The sequence below is a fragment of the Rhinolophus sinicus genome, chromosome 9, assembly GCF_057876585.1.
Source record: "Rhinolophus sinicus isolate RSI-liver-muscle chromosome 9, RSI-T2T, whole genome shotgun sequence".
Classification (NCBI taxonomy): domain Eukaryota; kingdom Metazoa; phylum Chordata; class Mammalia; order Chiroptera; family Rhinolophidae; genus Rhinolophus; species Rhinolophus sinicus.
In genome coordinates, this window is record NC_142509.1 from 34,507,513 (window position 1) to 34,524,762 (window position 17,250).

General features: G+C 47.4%; 1 protein-coding gene across 1 annotated transcript; it reads left to right on the plus strand.

The window, feature by feature from the left end:
* Window positions 1-8,188: 8,188 nt before the first annotated feature.
* On the plus strand, window positions 8,189-15,408 carry MYL2 (myosin light chain 2). The gene is made up of 7 exons (XM_019734135.3): window positions 8,189-8,337; window positions 9,618-9,707; window positions 11,297-11,372; window positions 12,494-12,598; window positions 13,170-13,248; window positions 13,335-13,383; window positions 15,071-15,408. Exons 1-7 carry the CDS (start codon window positions 8,335-8,337, stop codon window positions 15,167-15,169), a joined length of 501 nt encoding a protein of 166 aa, XP_019589694.1. The 5' UTR covers window positions 8,189-8,334; the 3' UTR covers window positions 15,170-15,408.
* The last annotated feature ends 1,842 nt before the right edge of the window (window positions 15,409-17,250 follow it).

Below are 17,250 nucleotides of genomic sequence, written 5' to 3' on the forward strand. Positions count from 1 at the left end.
GCAAAATAGATACTTTGTCACCCGTAGGGCTGAGGATTTTGGTCTGGGCACCTAAGAGAGCAGTAAAGTCAACAGAAAAAGGGTTTGGGAAAGGAAGAGAGAAAAAGAATTCGTATTTGAACATGTTATTTCTTTCACCCCCATCTCCCTGGACACGAGTAACAGCCAGTATTCTGGAATAAGAGCTGACATTTACTGAACTCTCACTGTGTGCCCAGCAGCGTCCTAGCGCTTTACAAGTATCAGTTAACTCATTCAAACCTCAGAAGAACGCAGCGAAGGAATGACCACTGTTGTCCCCATTTCACCGACAAGGAAACTAAGGCACGGTTTACTGATGTCGCTTGCCCAAGTTGCACTCGATACACAGTGAGTGCCCCATCAGTGTGGCTGACCCATGTCCACGGGGCACAAGGTCTGGTCCACCAAGATCTGCCTTCCTGGAAAAGCCGCCTTCCCCACTTGGCAGCTCTCGCTGACGCTTGGGGGCCCTGACACAGGGAGACAGGCGCTATCACTTGATGACAGAGTCCATCAGCCACCCCACTTTGAGCTGGCAGGGCCTGGTATGCCTTTGTTCTATCTGGAGATGGCTTACTTCACCACCCCCTTAAAGAGGTATGACGCCCCAAGCAAGCTGACCTGCTAAGCCAGTCGCTTCCAATGGTTTCATAATGAGCGCTTCTATAGCACTTTCCTGGGCCAGACTCTCCTAAATATGAGTATGTGGCTAGATTAACTTTTAATTTACTGATATCAATACATGAACTCACTTGATCTGCTGAAGAGTTTTATAAAACAACCTTACAAGGTAGGATGTAATGGCTTAGACTTGAATTCAGGGAGCTAAAGAGGAAAAAGCGCCTGCCAAGGAAACGAATTTTTTAAATGCCCCCAGCTGGGGCTGGATTAAAACCTCAAAAAGACCCCAAAACTGAAAAGATGCGGCCTCCCACCTCCTCATATGAAATGAAAGAAACAAACAGTTCGAAAAGACCAAACTAGTGTAAGAACATCCCACAATGTCCTGATTTCCCCATGGTGACTATTTTAATCCTTTTTAAAAATATATCTAATCCTTTCCGAAAAAAGTTTGTTGGGTTTTTGTTTTGTTCTTGGCACTCCTGCTCAACTGGTGCTCTAAGCATGTATTAAGGGTGCCCACTGTGTGACCTGGCTCTGCTACCAGCCTCTTGCTTGGCCACAGATGGGAGGACACACACCCATCCTCATCAGTGAGGTGAGGGCCGGGGAATTCTCGAAAGATCTACAAGGCACATTGTAGAGGAGAAAGGCCCAGCTGGCCAGGGTGTGTGTGTTATGATGCCATTAACGTGTATTTGTATGTGCATGTATGTATGTGTGTGGTATGATATTAATGTGAGAAAATGTATATTTGTGTGTGCATGTGAGACGGTGGGAGGGGAATCAGGAAATGCAAGGTGGGATCCTGGATTAGATCCTGGAACAGAAACAAGGACCACAGTGGAAGAACCAGTGAATCCAGAACAGGGCTGGAATTCCACCAGTAATTATGTACCGGGCACGGTCCGTTTCTTAGTTATGACCAGTGTCCCACAGTAAGATGTTAACATTGGGGGAAACTGGCTGAAGGGTATATGGGGACTCTGCAACTTTTCTGTAAATTCTAAAATTAAGATTTTATTTTTTGAAAAGTCTATAAGGAATTTTATGAAGTTCCAGAATGGCAAAACTAATCTACAGTGCTAGAGGTCAAAAAAGGGTTCCTTTTGGGGGGTGTTGACAGAGTCAGGGCATTTGGGAAAGCTCTGAGAGCTGGAATGTTTGGGGGGTGGTGAAATGGTGTGTACACGTGTAAAAACTCATCGCGCTGGGCACTTACGAGTGAGCACTTTACTACAGGGGTAGCTCAGTTAAAAAAAAAAAAAGCACAAAGAATTAAAAAAAAATCTAGTCTGAAAGACTTCACACCAAACCACAAACGCTGGTTCCCTCTGGAAAGGATCTGGCCACAGTGGTAGAAAGGAAGCTTTTTAGATAAAATATTTCAAACTGTTTTATAGTAAGAATGTATTCATTCACATTGTATTAATTTACATTTTATGGACATGTAGCGAGCGCTCAGAGAGGGCACTGGTCGTAAAAGTACAGGTCGATGAATCTTCCCAAACAAAACACATCTATGTAACCAGCACCAGATCAAGACATAGAAGATTCCCAGCACCCCGAAAGACCAATTACTTGTTACCTCAAATTCTGATTTAACTGCATTCTATATACAGTACATGTATTTTGCTAAACCTGGCAACCCCACCCTTTAATGGCCCCTCCCAGCTCCTCCTCCCATTGGCCTAACGGCACACATTCTTTTTGCAGGTTCACCCACATTTAGTTGTGAGATTTAAAATGTTACTGTTTACTTTAGAAAAATATCAGGAGCAGTGATCTGCAAAAAGCAGGAATCAAAGGCTTATAGAAATGCAAACTCTTCTCACCTGTCTCTTCTCATTCCAAGCCCTCCTTCTATCCACTGAAAACAGTCAACTCAGGCAAAGGTCATGGATCCAAGTTCAAATGGAGGTACTGACCTAAGACGCTCCATGGCAGGCTTCAAATGGTCGGTGGAAAGACGATTGTTCCCACTCATGAATTCCCTTCCACTTGGTTAGACCACATTTTCCAGGTCTGGCAAAAGGTTAGAAAGTTCTTGGTCCCAAGTGGAGGTTCCTAGGTCTAACAGTCAAGCACCCCCAAATAAACACAGCGGCTGGCATTTATCACCTGCTCACAAGATGTTATCCAATTTCATCCTCCTGATAACCCTACAAGGTGAGTGCAATTATCACGCCCATTTTATAGATGAGAACACTGAGACTCAGAGAGAGGAAGAAACCTGCGTAAGGTCACACAGCTGGCCTGGATTCGAATCCCTGACGGACAGTCACACTAGGCCATTTTGAGGAGAACCAAAAGCAAATATTCCTCCTGTCCTGTTTGGAGGATGACCCATACCTTGTGGGACTTACGGTCTGTGGCCTGTGGCCCTCTGTTCTCTGCCTCCTTGCTTCCAGGGTTGTCAAACGTTCCGTCTGAGGCAGCTTCGAGTTTTCCCCTGGAGGTACGTTCTTTCTCCCTGGAACTATAGCAGGTTTCCTCTTAATCCTGGGAGCGCGTGGATTTTACCAGGATATACGGTGGTGTGTGTGTTTTCCTCATCCATCCAGCGTGAGCGTCCTTTCTACCTACAGATTTTGTTCTCTCCTCAGTTGAAGAAAATGTTCTTGTCTAACAACTGACCCTCGAGCAACAAGGGTTTGAACTGCACTGGGCCACTTATACGTGTTTTTCCCTCAAAACATACAGTCAGAGGGGCCCTTATTATCTGCTCACGGATTTCCACATCCAGGGTATCAACCAACCGAGGGTTGAGAACAGTATTTTCTCATTTGCAGCTGCAGATTCGCAACCGCGGATTCCGACCCGGGGATTGAAAATATTGTTTCTAATCTGCAGTGTGTTGAATCTGCAGACAACGGAGGGCAGGCTGTAGAATCAGGAGTTATACATGGATGGGGGGCGGTCAGCGACCCTTAATCCCACGCCCCACTTTGTTCAAGGGTCAACTGTACTTTCTTACTTTCATCCTCTCCTTCTAGAATGTTTATTATTTGCATCTCGTCATTATTTTGTTCTGAGGTATTCCCTGCACATCATCTCTTGGCACACTATTTGGATTGCAACAGGGACTGTCCCTTTTGGCAATTCAGCTACCTAATTTTTTAGTTCAGAAATCCGGTCTTAAAGTCAAGGAAGTCATTTTTTGAATTTCATGTGCATTTCCCTAAGTTTTATTTGTTTTTGTTTTATGTACTAAACCAATACTTGGGCTTTAAAAAATAATAATCAAATTAATACACGGCTACATTTTCAAAATAGATTATTGTGCCATACTACAGGTGAATATAAATTCCTACTTTTCTCAAATTGAAGCTTATTGTGTGTGTCTCCCCTTGAATGAAGCGTCACTGAGGTATACATCAGGCCTTTAGAACAGGACCCTCCCCGCACACAGCAGGGCTCCAATAAATATTTAAATAATCAATGTCCTTTGAATTTGGGGTCAAAATCATTCTTGCTTAAAAGTAGTGAACATCTGTAAGCACATTTTTTTCCTTCCCCTGACCTCTTCTTTTAACATTGTCAATGGATTTTTTTTTTAATTACCATTTAGTAAAATTGACCCTTTATTGGTATACAACTCCATGAATTTTAACACACTTAATTATTGTTCTAATGAATATTACTCAGCTCTTGACCTGTTTCCTCTAGCCATTCTACTTCTCTAGATGTGGTAGGCAGCATAAAGCTCCCCAAAGATGTCCTGTCCTCATCCTCGGATCCTGTGAATGTTACCTAACATGACAAAAGGGACTTCACAGGTGTCATTAGGATCTGGAAATGGGGAGCATAGCCTGGATTATCCAGCTGGACCCAATGTAACCACTTAGAAGATGGAAGGGAGGCAGGAGGGTCAGAGAGGTTGGAGTTAAAGACTGGAGTGATGCAAGCACGAGCCAAGAAATGTGGGCCGGCTCTAGAAGCTAGAAAAAGTAAGGAATGGCTTCTCCCCTGGAGCCTCCCAAAGGAATACAGCCCTGCCAACACATTTGTAATTTCTGACCTCCAGGACTGCGAGATAATAAATTGGTGCTGTTTTAAGCCACCAAATTTATGGTGATATTTTTATAGCAGGAATAGGAAACTTAATATACCTAACACGCAGTTTGGCTTCTGATTGTGTTCGAAGTTGTTGTTCTGATTGCTCTGCCCAGCGTTGTTCTCTCTGGCTTCTGAGCACCTCAGCGGGCAGCTATCCTTCTCGTTGGCTCCATGGAACTCAGGTCTGGTTGCCAGATACTTCTTAGCTGTAGGAATCCCACAGGCATTGGAAAGGTACAGGGTCTCAGGCCATGTGGGCCTACAGTTCATAGGGAAGATGTCTTAGCCACCCCAGCCTCAAGGACAGAGTGGTCGCAGTACATTCTTTCCTTCCCGCTGATGTGCTCTTGAGGTTGATGCTGAAATGTTCCCCTGAAAGTCTACATAGACCCAAACCCCAAGCCTTCCCAGGTTCTTCATTCTCAGAGCTCTGCAGGGGGGTCACCAATGGTGATCTAACCTATTGGCAAGCGGGAGCCTCTGAGTCTCCAGTTCTCTCAACAGAGCCCAAGGCCTAACCCACATCCTGTGGGCCCCAAGTCCTGGCTACCATGTGCTCCAGGATCTACTCAGGCCACCATGTTCCCAGAATCCCCCACACACATAATCTCACTTAATCCTCCCAGCAGCTTTATGGGAGGTATGTACTAGTGTGGTCTCCATTTCTCAGATGAGGAAACTGAGGCCCTGAGAGGTTTAGTGCCCTGTTCAAGACCCCCCCACCTCTCCCTATTGAATGAACTCTCCTCCCAGCATACTCTTCCAAAGGCCCAGCTGAATAAAGTACATCCTCAGAGGGCCTAGCTGTAATGGGGGCCCTTCAGGGACATACTTATACACCCCACCTGACTCTGGGGGGCCTGAGGCCACCCTAACCCCTGAACCAGGGGCTCCCCATCCCCACTATACATTCTTCACATCCGCTGTGGCTGCAACAACCTTTTCACTTGGCCATTTATAGCTACTGACTGCTCACACAGCGTTTTAATGAAAATCCGTGGTGTGCCTATTAGGTAGGGAAACACTCATTCTGGTGTTATCAGAGAATCTTGGACAGACAAGCTCTTCTTGACCTGTCTGTGTGCTTGTGCATGTGTGTATGAGTGTGCAGGGGTGTGTGTGCCAATGTGTGCATGGATGTGTGTATTATGTGCCTTTTTGTACGTGTATGAGTGCCTGGGGGCATGGGTGTGTTTTATCTGTGCGTGCACGTGCATATATATGTGTGTGGTGCCTGTGTCCACTTGAGTATATGTGTACAAAGGAAGCCCAAACACATACACGGGCCTGTGCACAAAGAAAACACATCTTTTGTTATTAAAGACTCTGTTAGAAGATGCTGCTAAATAATTCTAAACCATGTGTGACTGGAGAGAGAAAAAAAATTTTTTTTTGTCATGGTAATAAATGGTTCTTGGGTTTGTGCCCCCAAAATTGAATTTTTTTTTCACCCATGAAGGGAAGTGAGTGATGGCTGCCATTTACTGAGGACCTGCCTGGGCCTCATCTCCTTTCACCCTGCAGAAAACTTCTTAAGGAAGATATTTTATTGTTCCCATTTCACATGTTCAGAGAGGTGAAGGTATTTGCCCAAGGTCACACAGAGCCTGGGTTCAGATGCAATTCTGTCTGACTTCCCAGCCTGAGGACTAAATCGCTTCACTCCACTGCCTCAAACTGCTGAAGGTCCAATGGAAATGTTCTGACAATTCCCACTCAGGTCTTGGGCAAGGAGAGCGAAGTCTGCGCTGTTTATTAACTAGTTTGTTCATTCTTGGGGGCCAAGGATTTTGCCAATTTTCTCTAACAACATCCATGGAAGGTCCCAGTACCTCAGAGCAACTGAGAACATATTTGTGGGTTGATTTGGTTGATTGGATCTCTTTTGGAGTGGTGCCTGCTCTCCTTGCTTCCAATTCAGGATGTCCCTAGGCACCGGCAGCCCGGGGACGGGTTAGACCAGGGGTGTCCAAACTGCCGCCCGCGGGCCAACTGCGGCCCGCAATCCATTTTTAATTGGCCCACAGCAAATTCCAAAAATATATTTAGTTTACTTAAATAAACCAGCTGAGGCAATACGTACTTCACCTCGAGTGAGTGGCCCGGCTGTTTGTGTATTTTACCGCATATGGCCCTTGGTAAAAAAATGTAGAAAAAAGTTTGGACACCCCTGGGTTAGACAAAGGATCCTGCTTGGAACTCCCTATGCCCCCAACCCCTTGCTTCTGGAATGAAATCCCAAGGTTGTACCACATGACCTGCCCTGCCCGTCTTGCTGGCCTCACCTTGTGCCCCCAACCCCCTCACTCACTTAGCTCTTTCTGCTCCTCAGACTCCCAAGTCACCTACCTTTGACCCCGCTGCTGAGGGGTTCCCCAGTCTCTCCTCAGAGAGGCCCCCTGGAACCCATGTGAGGAGGCTGCAACCCATCACTGGCACACTTCTCCGCACAGGAGGAAAGGCATCCTGGGAGAGAGGAATAACTACAAAGTCTCACATCCAGAGGGCAAGCTGCCGTTGCCAAGACCCTTTAGAACCTGGACTCTGGAAGCAAATGGGCCTCAGATCCACTCCCAGCTCCATCACTGTGTGACCCAGAGCAGCTCACTTTGCCTCTCAGCCTGTTTCCTCATCTGTGAAATGAGAATGTAGAGGATAAGGTGGTCCCTACCCCACAGGGTGGATAAAAAATTCAATATGAGCATGAAATGTTTGTACACGATACCTGGCACATAGTGAGCGCTCAGTGAATTATTTCTGCAGTCAACCAACAAGTCTGTGTTGAGCAGCTGCTTTGTGCCACTTACGAGCTACGAGCTGGAGAGACAGTGGTGAGGAAAACTAAAGAATACACTGCCCTCACAAAAAAATAAGTGAATTCCATAGGACACAGCTCCCTGGCCAATGCTGGTATCCTGAGTCTTGCACTCCCCCGGGCTAAGGTGGTCTGTCACCGCCCAGAGGACAGCACAGCACAATCTTAGCTGTAGAGGGTGCAGTTTACTGGCCCCTGTGGGAATCGAACCAGCGATCTCGGCGTTAGGAGCACGGTGCTCCAACCACCTGAGCCATACCCGGCCGGCCTGTGGGTGACTATTTTAAATAGGGTGGTGGGGAGGTCTCACTGAGGTTACATTGGAGCAAAGATCTGAAGGGGTGAAGGAGAGAGAGCCTTGCAGATTTCTGATGGGAAAACATTCCAGGTAGAGGGAACTGCAGATGCAAAGGCCCTGAGGTCAGAGCCATGGCTGATAATGTTAGAGAATTTTAACAGTCTCCTCTCCCCACCATTTTCTCTCAAAATTGACAAGCACAAGTGTTGCCTGCACAAGCACTGCAGAAAGTGTGCAGCATCTCTCCCTGTGACCCAGCCACCCGGCTCTTTAACCTTGAATGCCTTTTTGGGTCTCAAGTGTCACCAGGTGGCGAGTGAGCTGCCCTTACTTCAGAAGAACGGCATGGGGTGGGGGTGGGGGTGGGGGGGCCTTAGGTGGTATCCGCCTCACCTATTACTGCCAAAAGTGGTCATGGGGTTATTTTTAAACATGGGGAGGAAGTATTTATTGTTCCAGCAGAGAACAGTGGACAGCCTGTGGGATTCTTCTAGGGAACCAGTGCTGCGCCCTTTCCACCATGGTGAGTATCGAGGGCTCCACAAGGTGAGTGATTCTGAGTGGGCGAGAACAGGATGCCACCTACAAGCAAAGGACCAAAGGGAAGGGGCAGAAAGGCGGCTTTCGAGGACCCCAGGCCCAGGTGGAAAAAGCACTGCTTGCTGTGTGCGCACAGAGGAACCCCAATCAATGCCCTGATAAGCCACAAATAACAGCAGCTCCCGGGGACTTGGAAAAACAAAATAAGAGAGTTGGCTTTTTTATGGCTTGTCTACTGACCTCTCAAGGAATCAATAACTCCCAGGGCTTGCAAAATGGGATTGAATGCTTTTAAGGATCAAATTGTAATTCTTTTCTCTTGTTCAGGCAGCTGGGGAAAAGATCTTTTTGTTTTCACCTTTTGAACTTGCAAAATTAAAACCTTTCTCTATGTGTTGTTTGGTTAGGTGCCCCCCACTCCCGAAGCAGGAAGCCCCCAAATTAGGGTCAGCGTAGGAGAGTGGTTAAGGGCACAGACTCTGGAGTCAGACTGCCCAAGTTCAATTCCAGCTCTGCTTTTTTGTGACTGTGTGACCTTGGGCAAGTGACCCCACCTCTCTGAGCCTCAGTTGTCTCCCCAGTAAAATGGTGACAGTAATAATAGCATCTACTCGACAGAGCAGTTATGAGGATTCAATGAAATAATGTAGGTACAGTGTCTGCTGTAACAATTTAAAGTCAGAGAAGGGGGTGGTATGTTAACTCGCTCTTCTCTGCACTGTTTGCATAGTGCAAGGCCAGACCATTTAGAGGAGAGATTTCACTGCCATTTGGATAAAGGGGAAATTGTGTGTGTGGGTGGGGGAGCGGTTGAGTTTTAACACCCTGAAAAAGTGTCATTTCATTTCGGCATTCCTCATGGTTTAGTGAGCCTGACTTTTTCCCCCGCTCCAATCAATTCTCCTTCTCTGTGTTACTGAACTTTTAGTGAAATGCGTCAGAACAGAAGCGGCTGGATTCTGCCAGGGGCTGAACTGAAAGTATGGCCTCCATCCCCAGAGACGCACCTCCACCTCTCCTAGTTTCTAAAAGTTGTTGCTGCAAGACCTACGGTCTCTTATGATCCACCAGAACCAGGAGGCCTTTGAGAAATGTCATGTTGTGTCGTTTTATCCCTCCAGCATCACCGTTCTGAGACGAGTGTGGCCACTGTAGCCCCATTTCACAGAGCAGCAGCTGAGGCCCACCCAGAGATAGGGCCTGACCTAGTTTCCTAATTTCTAGCTTCTGACTCTTAATCAATGTCCTTTTATTCCCCGCCAGGCACCCAAGAAAGCCAAAAAGAGAGCAGAGGGTGCCAATTCCAATGTGTTCTCCATGTTTGAACAGACCCAGATCCAGGAATTTAAGGAGGTGGGTGCAGCTGTTGAGTCATCAGCCTGGATGGAGATTCCCCTCATTCCGTGTCCCCTGCAGGGTCCTCTTGGTTAGATGCCTTTATCCCCACATCCATCAACAATAGGCATTAACAGTCTAAAATAGTATTTCTGCTGATCTGAGAGCTAGAAAGCAGTACGCCTTGGATTTTTAATTTTACAGTTCTCAATGGTGGAATACCAGCTGGGTTTGAAACCCTAACACATTCTATGAGCCTTGTTAAGCAAACCTCAGTTCCAATTAGGTGCAATTAAGCCACTGCCCGAAGGCTGAGAAGGACAGACTGAATTCTTTATCTAGCAGTGGTGAGGGCTCTCACTGAGTTACCCACACTTCCCCCTGGCCCTTACGGGGAAAATATGCTAAAGCTACGCTCAAGAGGCCAGTGTGTTTTCAATCACTGGGGTTTCCAAATGGGACGTGAACACTTGCACTTTTTGTCCCCACTAACATTCAGATCACAGGAATGCTATGTCCCATAGGCCACCAGGGAAAGAGGAATTCCTGAGATGACATATCATATCTGAACTTGAAATAATCACCTTCCAGGGAGAAAACTACACCACCCCTCCTCCCTCACCCTGTCCCAACCTCTGGAATGAGATCAGCTGCTGAGGGTGTGGGCAGGGGGTGCATATACTTTCAGGAACCAGCTGCAAGAACTCAAAAAATGTAGAGATGACACATCATTTGTAAACTACCTGGGCATTTACAAAGCTCTTGGAGTCTCCCCGCAAGCTAGATGGACAAGATTACCTGCCCCATTTTACAGATAGCGTGGGCTATCAAGTCAGAAGGGCAGGTGAGACCCTAGTTTTTAACTTTTTTCAATAACAGCTTGATAGAGATATAATTCACATACCATAAACTCACCTTGTTGACTTAAGTGTACAATTCGGTGGTTATTTAGTATAGTCACAGAATTTTGCAGCCACCATTCCTATGTAATTTCAGAACGTTTTCATCATCCCCAAAAGAAACCTCATACCCGTCAGCAGTCACTCCCCACTTCCCTCTACCCCCAAGCCTTTGGCACCCACTGATCTAGTCTTCATCTCTATGGATCTGCCTATTCTGAACATAGAATCACACAATATGTGGCCTTTTGTGTCTGGCTTCTTCCCTTAGAACCATATTTCAGGGCTCACCTATGGTGTCGCGTGTGTCATTATTTCCTTCCTTTCTATGGCTGAATAGTATTCCACCGTATGGATAGGCCACATGGGGTTGATCCATCCGTCTGCTGATGGACATGGGGGCTGTTTTCAGTTTGGGGATATAATGAGTCATGCTGCTACAGACACTCATGTTCAGGTTTTTGTGTGGACAGATGTTTTAATTCTCTGGACGAGATACCTAGCAGGGAGTTGCTGGATCATATGGTAACTCTATGCCTAACATTTTGAGGAACTGCCAGACTGCTTTACATCTTTGACTCTGGATGTAATATCCTTCGATGCTCCTTGAAAATCCCAGAATCCCACCTCCCCCAGCCCAGGCCCGGCCTCTGGGGCTCCTCCCCCCAATTTCTCCCGGCTGACTTGCCAATCACTTCCCTTTCACAGGCCTTCACCATCATGGACCAGAACAGGGATGGTTTCATCGACAAGAACGATCTGAGGGACACCTTTGCTGCCCTTGGTATGTCGCCCCTTCTAGGCCTGCAGGAGGGTCTTCTTATCCCCTGCCCATGATGGGCGGCAGGTGGGAACACTGAAAAGGTGAAGAGCTTGTTTTCCAAAGAAACAGCTCAACCATGACTGGTCTTTAAGACACATTTCAGAAGATAGGAAAGAAGGGTTTAATCTTTGAGTGTCTTCACATATCTTTCATTTTTCTTTAAAAATTACTTTTCTGGGTGTGATTTTTGAATGCAGTGCCAGTTCACAATAGAAAACTTGGAAAATTTAGAAAGGTATAAAAGGGAAAACAACATTGCCCATTAGATCACATCCCACTGTTAACATTTTAGCCTCTAAATCTTTTCTAGGTATATCTGGGGGCTGGGGTTGTGTTTTTGGTTGTTTTTTTTTAAATAACTGGAAATCATTCTATTTTGGATTCAGCTTTTTAAAATTTAACATCTCAATAGTATGAGCATGAATGCATAGAGCTTTTTCAAAATATACATGCCCAACCTGCCACCAGTCACCCTGTCTCTACTCCTCCCCCCAAAACTCAGGGCCACCATGAACAGTAGTTCAGGTTGTGCACTGCACAGTTCTACAGAATGCTACTGATGTTTGTAGCCACTGTAGATTTTTATACTTAAAACATAAATTATCTTAAGAAGGGGTGTCTTTTTCTAATTTTCAAAAAGGGACTGTATGGGCTTGCGGCAGGGGCTGGAGCAGGTATATCAGAATCTCCAAGGGTTATAACAGGTATAATTTGAACAAGCGCCCTCGGATGATTCTGATCTGTCTCTCCGACCTCCAGCTGAGAGGAGCTAATTTCTAATATGAGCATTTACCATTTGAGTAAAATATTTAATTACCTGTATAAAATGTACCAGGTTCTGAAGACACGATTTTAAAAATAATCCCTCCCACATCAGATGTTTGGGTTGTTTCCAGTTGTCTGGCTATTATAAATAACACTGTCAAGAACATCTTCTCACATGAATCTTTGGCCCATCCACTCCATCTCTGATTATTCCTAGACTAGATTCCCTGAAGTGGAATTACAAGGGCAAATGCCCATGTCCTCATAGCTGTTTCTGTCCCAGCTTGGAGGCCCTGAGTGTGTGTTTCCTTCTCTAGGGCGTGTGAATGTGAAAAATGAGGAAATCGATGACATGATCAAGGAAGCCCCAGGTCCGATTAACTTTACCGTGTTCCTAACAATGTTTGGGGAGAAACTTAAGGGTAAGCTCATGTGCATCTGCCTGTGTGTCTGTCTGTCTTTATGTGTCTTCATCTTCGAGTATGAATTAAAGCACTAGGAGAACAGACAGGGATTGGCAGAACACGGAGGCAGAGTAACATTGGGAGGAAAAAAATAAAAACAGCACATTGCTTTAACACATTGCTCCAAGGTATATCTGGCGCCATAATTCATGCTAAGCATTTTATGTGCATTCTTCATTTAACAGCATCTAGGAGGTGGGTTCTATTCTTATCCCAGTCTACAGATGGGGAACTGAGGCTCAGAGACAGAGGCCACTCGCCCGTGGCCACACAGCTAACAAGTGCTGGAGTCACATTCGAATCCCAGTCTTCCTAAATCTAGATCCATGTTTGACCTGGGGTTTGCTCAGAAATAACTGGATTCTCAGAGCAGTCTTTCAAAATGTCAAGGCTCAATGCTAGAAGGAAAGCAGGGTCTTTCCTCCAAGTCAACTGGCCTTGCTCTGGCCTCACCCCCAGCTTGGGGAGGGCTGGGCCCTGCCTCCTGGGGTACCACAGGATCCCAGCCACACCCCATTTTCTGTTTCAGGGGCAGACCCCGAGGAGACCATTCTCAATGCATTCAAAGTGTTTGACCCTGAAGGCAAAGGAGTGCTCAAAGCTGATTAGTGAGTGGGTCTGTGGGGGAGGGGGCGGGGCTCCCTGCCCGCCACATACACACCCAGTACCAAGAACTGCTTTTCTCTCTCTGCAGCATTAAGGAGATGCTGACCACGCAGGCGGAGAGATTTTCCAAGGAGGAGGTAACAAGACCCTTTGGACATTCTCTTTACTCCAGTTTTGTCATCACCCTTCCAGAGACTCCATCTCCCTCTTTTTTCAAAACATCGCTGACCCCACACTGAGAACCTGCTCCTGTTTCCTGAGTCCTTAACTCATTTCATTCTCTCAATCACTCTATGAGGTAGAGTATTATTGTCACTTTGTAGATGGGGAGACTGAGGCCCAGTGAAGTCGTTTGCCTAAAAGGACAACACTAATGGTCAATGCCAGGGCCTGGATTCAAACCCAGGTCAGTCTGATTTCAGGTCTATCTTCGTCACAATGCATGGAGCCCTGGTTAGAGTATCAATTTCCTGATGTTGTAACGGTGGTGTTCAGGGTACCATGTACTGTGGCATAGGTTGTGCACTGCACAATTCTCCTGGATGCCATTCTCACAATATGGATCCTAGAATATGTATTTGTTGCAATAGTTTTTTAGCAGATGGCAGTAAAGTGTCTTGTCACAATTTTTTAAAAATCAGAATACACATATGACTTTTTTTGGCAGGTGGCAGTAATGTGCCTGAAGGAAGGGGCCCATAAGCTAATTAACCAAAGGTCCCATATGAACAAGCAACAGTTCTGTCAATATTATTAATGAACTTTAATAAGTCTATTTAAAATATCCCCTTCCCAGGCTTGAGCCTATCAACTTCTACATTTTATTAAAATTTTTATTTAGATATTTTTCCTCCAAAATTCAAGCAGTTAAAAGAGCCTGCCTTCACCTCCTACCAGCTTTGTGACTTTGGACAAGCTCTAACCTCACTGTGCCTCAATCTCCTCATCTGTAAAGTGGGGACAATACTAGAACCTACCTTATAGTATACGGTGAGGATTAAATGAATTCATACATGTAAAATGCTAACATGGGCTCTGTAAGTGCTAGCTTTAATAGCCAGTGGTTGGTTTTTTTAAATAACTAGCCAATACTTTTAAAATGTGGAAATAGCATTAAAAAAAATCTAGATTTCTAGTTTCCCCCCTAAAAAAATCAGATTCCCTCAGAGTCTGACCTCCTTGCCCACGTGGCCACATCCAGCTGGCCCTGAGCAGCTGCCACCTCTGCAAATGGGCTGTGTGTCTCCATTAAGCCACCATCCCCACCAGGCTCCCTTACATAACCTGCCTAGCCCCTTGCACACTTGCGTTTGTCATCCCTGCTTTACCCACGGCAGGCTGGTTTCCCAGAAACATCCCTGCAGGGTGGCCCTTGGGCTCAGCACCCGTGGAAGGAAGGACAAGGAAGCAGGAGGGCACGGAGGGAGATGTTGACCAGGATTTAAGCCCAGAGTGTCTTGGTCAAGGCCCCCGAGGCTAGAAGAGCCCTTCTGAGAGGTCCTAAGTGGGGCCCCACACGGGTCAGTGGGCAGCGAGCTGCCCCAGGAATGGGTGTGACCTTGGATCCTGCCGCTCTCTGCGGCAGCTGGGTGACAAGTCCTTTCTGGAAGGGATCTAAGTGATGTGTCTCCACATCTATTACCCTCCACACCCCGATACGACCCCCTGGCCCCCTGACCCCCACTGCCTCTCCACTCAGGCCTGCCCCGAACACAGCCCTCCCTCCCACTCCCCCTGCCTCCCACTTCCCCTGCCTCCCACTTCCCCTGCCTCCCACTTCCCTTCCCAGCGTCCTCAGCATGTCTCACTGCTGCTTCTCCGCAGATTGACCAGATGTTTGCCGCCTTCCCCCCTGATGTGACTGGCAACCTGGACTATAAGAACCTGGTGCACATCATCACCCACGGAGAAGAGAAGGACTGAGGAGGGCTCCCTGCCCGGCCCGGGCTGGGCTTGGCGGCGGAGGGCGGTCCTGCTCTCCTCTCACTTCGCCCAGGAACACCGTCCCTGCCCCGGCCTGTTAGCTGGCTGGCTGCCTCACTGATCTACTTCCATCTTCTTTGCAGCCTGGGTGGCTTATAAATACCACGTGGCCACACATCCTGCATGTGGAAATCCATCCAGATTATGTTCAAATAAATAGGAGGTGGTGTCTTTGTTCATAGTGTGTCGCTGACAGAAGTGCTCTGAGGTAGGAAGGCCCTTTGCTAGTTCCTGTGAAGGCAGGGTGTGAGCTAGTGATGGCCCTGCTGTGATTATTATTGAATCTTAGTGACTCTTTATTTAAAGTAGACTTTCGCAGACACTCAGGACTATGTCTGTCAAGGGCCACGTTTCATCAGAATGTTAACCAGAGGACCACAGCCCTTTCTTCCAAAGAGCTCCAGCATTCGTAGCGCCTAGCTTCCACGACACCCTTTCCTTTAGGTTGCCATTGGAATGTTTCCCCCACAGATGTGCTTAGGCCCCAGCATCACGTAAGAGGAAGAGGCCTCACACGCATGCTAAGCATATGGCTCATTTGGAAAAAGAAAAATCACATCCATTAATTGTAAGAGGTTAATTTCTCATTTTAGGTAAAGAGGAACTTGTCTGGACTTGTCTCCTGGCAAACTGGGGAAGAGGTACTGATTTCTGACCCTGTCTGAGGTCCAGGAACTGGGGCATGAACTAACTCTCAATTTTGAGTGACCGAAGTCATTGTTAAGCATTCAGGTCTATTTTGGCTGCAAGAATCCCAATGTAGGAAACAAACAGGTTCACCTAACTAAGAAGTCCAAGGGCTTCAGGCATAGCAGCATCCAGGAGCTCACCCGGTGCTGTAAGAAGCCGTAAAGGCCTCTCCCCAGCTCTGCTTTCTTTCATGCTGCTCTGCTCTGTGGTGGCAAAAGGTGTCTCCTCAGCGATCCTACTGGAAAGAGGGCAGCTCTCCTTCTCCCAGCTCCACACAAGTCGCAGAACATGTACTATGGGGTAACCTAACCAACCCTGAAACAGGTGCAGGGCTCTGACTGGCAGCCCGGGTCACGTAGTTAACCCTCATCCTGAGGCTCAAATCAGGCCCTTCCTGAACCACATGGCGGTTCCCCAAAGGAAAAGCCAGGTGCCTTTCAGGAAGCAGGGGGAGTGGATATCAGGTACTCTAAGTTTTCAAGAGAATCCCAAGAACTCAGGACTCAGCCAAAGTGCATGATGGATGAGAGCAAAGAGCTGAAAGTGGGGGTGGCAGTGACAGCTGGGGTCACCTAGGAGGGATGATGGGTCCAGGCAGTTGGAGGAGCCAGAACTGGAGCGCGTCTTCAGAGCTCGAGTAACAACAGAGCCCTGCAGAAAGAGCTCAGGGTCAGCTCCATCAGCAGTTGACATCACCCCCGGCTGCGGGGAAACGGGATGCCTTTCAAGGCCAACAATGAGCGAGCTGGGCAGCCAGGGACCCAGGGATGCCCCACACCATGATGAACCCCCATGTTCCACACACTGCAATGATCTATGTCCACCATGCCCAGACCCTGCTCTCTGGGGCTCCTGCAGAGCTGTGGCCAGGGCCTGCGGAGGCCTGGCTCAGTTCATTCAAGTGCAGTGTGTGGTTCAGGGCAAGACACCTTGGCCACAGCTCTGCAGTGACACGCTCATCCACGAGACACACACAGAGAAACAGAGACACACAGATACACAAATACACAGAGCTACAGACACACACACACACACACACACACACACACACGGGCTCCGTGGCTCCCACTTCCGGCCTGTGAGCAGCTGCCACTCCCCACGGACCTCTGCTTCCCCCTGGCCCCTAGGCTTCGCTCGCCCCTGCATCCTCTGCTGGCCCACAGTGACAGCTGACCTATGCTGGTCACCATCTGAGGTTCTCGAGGGCCATGTGACCTCATACAACTTTTGCCTCCTGAGCCAGTTTTGGAACTCAACCCCTCTTGCTTCTCTAACCTGTCCTGGGGTGGCTCCCAGCACCCTAATTTCACAGTAGTGAAGAGGCACCAGGC

Excerpts from the sequence above, each read along its gene's own strand:
- MYL2 (XM_019734135.3), top strand. Across the intron at positions 11,373-12,493 it reads GGACACCTTTGCTGCCCTTG|GGCGTGTGAATGTGAAAAAT; the intron begins GTATGTCGCCCC and ends TTCCTTCTCTAG. Across the intron at positions 13,384-15,070 it reads AGAGATTTTCCAAGGAGGAG|ATTGACCAGATGTTTGCCGC; the intron begins GTAACAAGACCC and ends GCTTCTCCGCAG.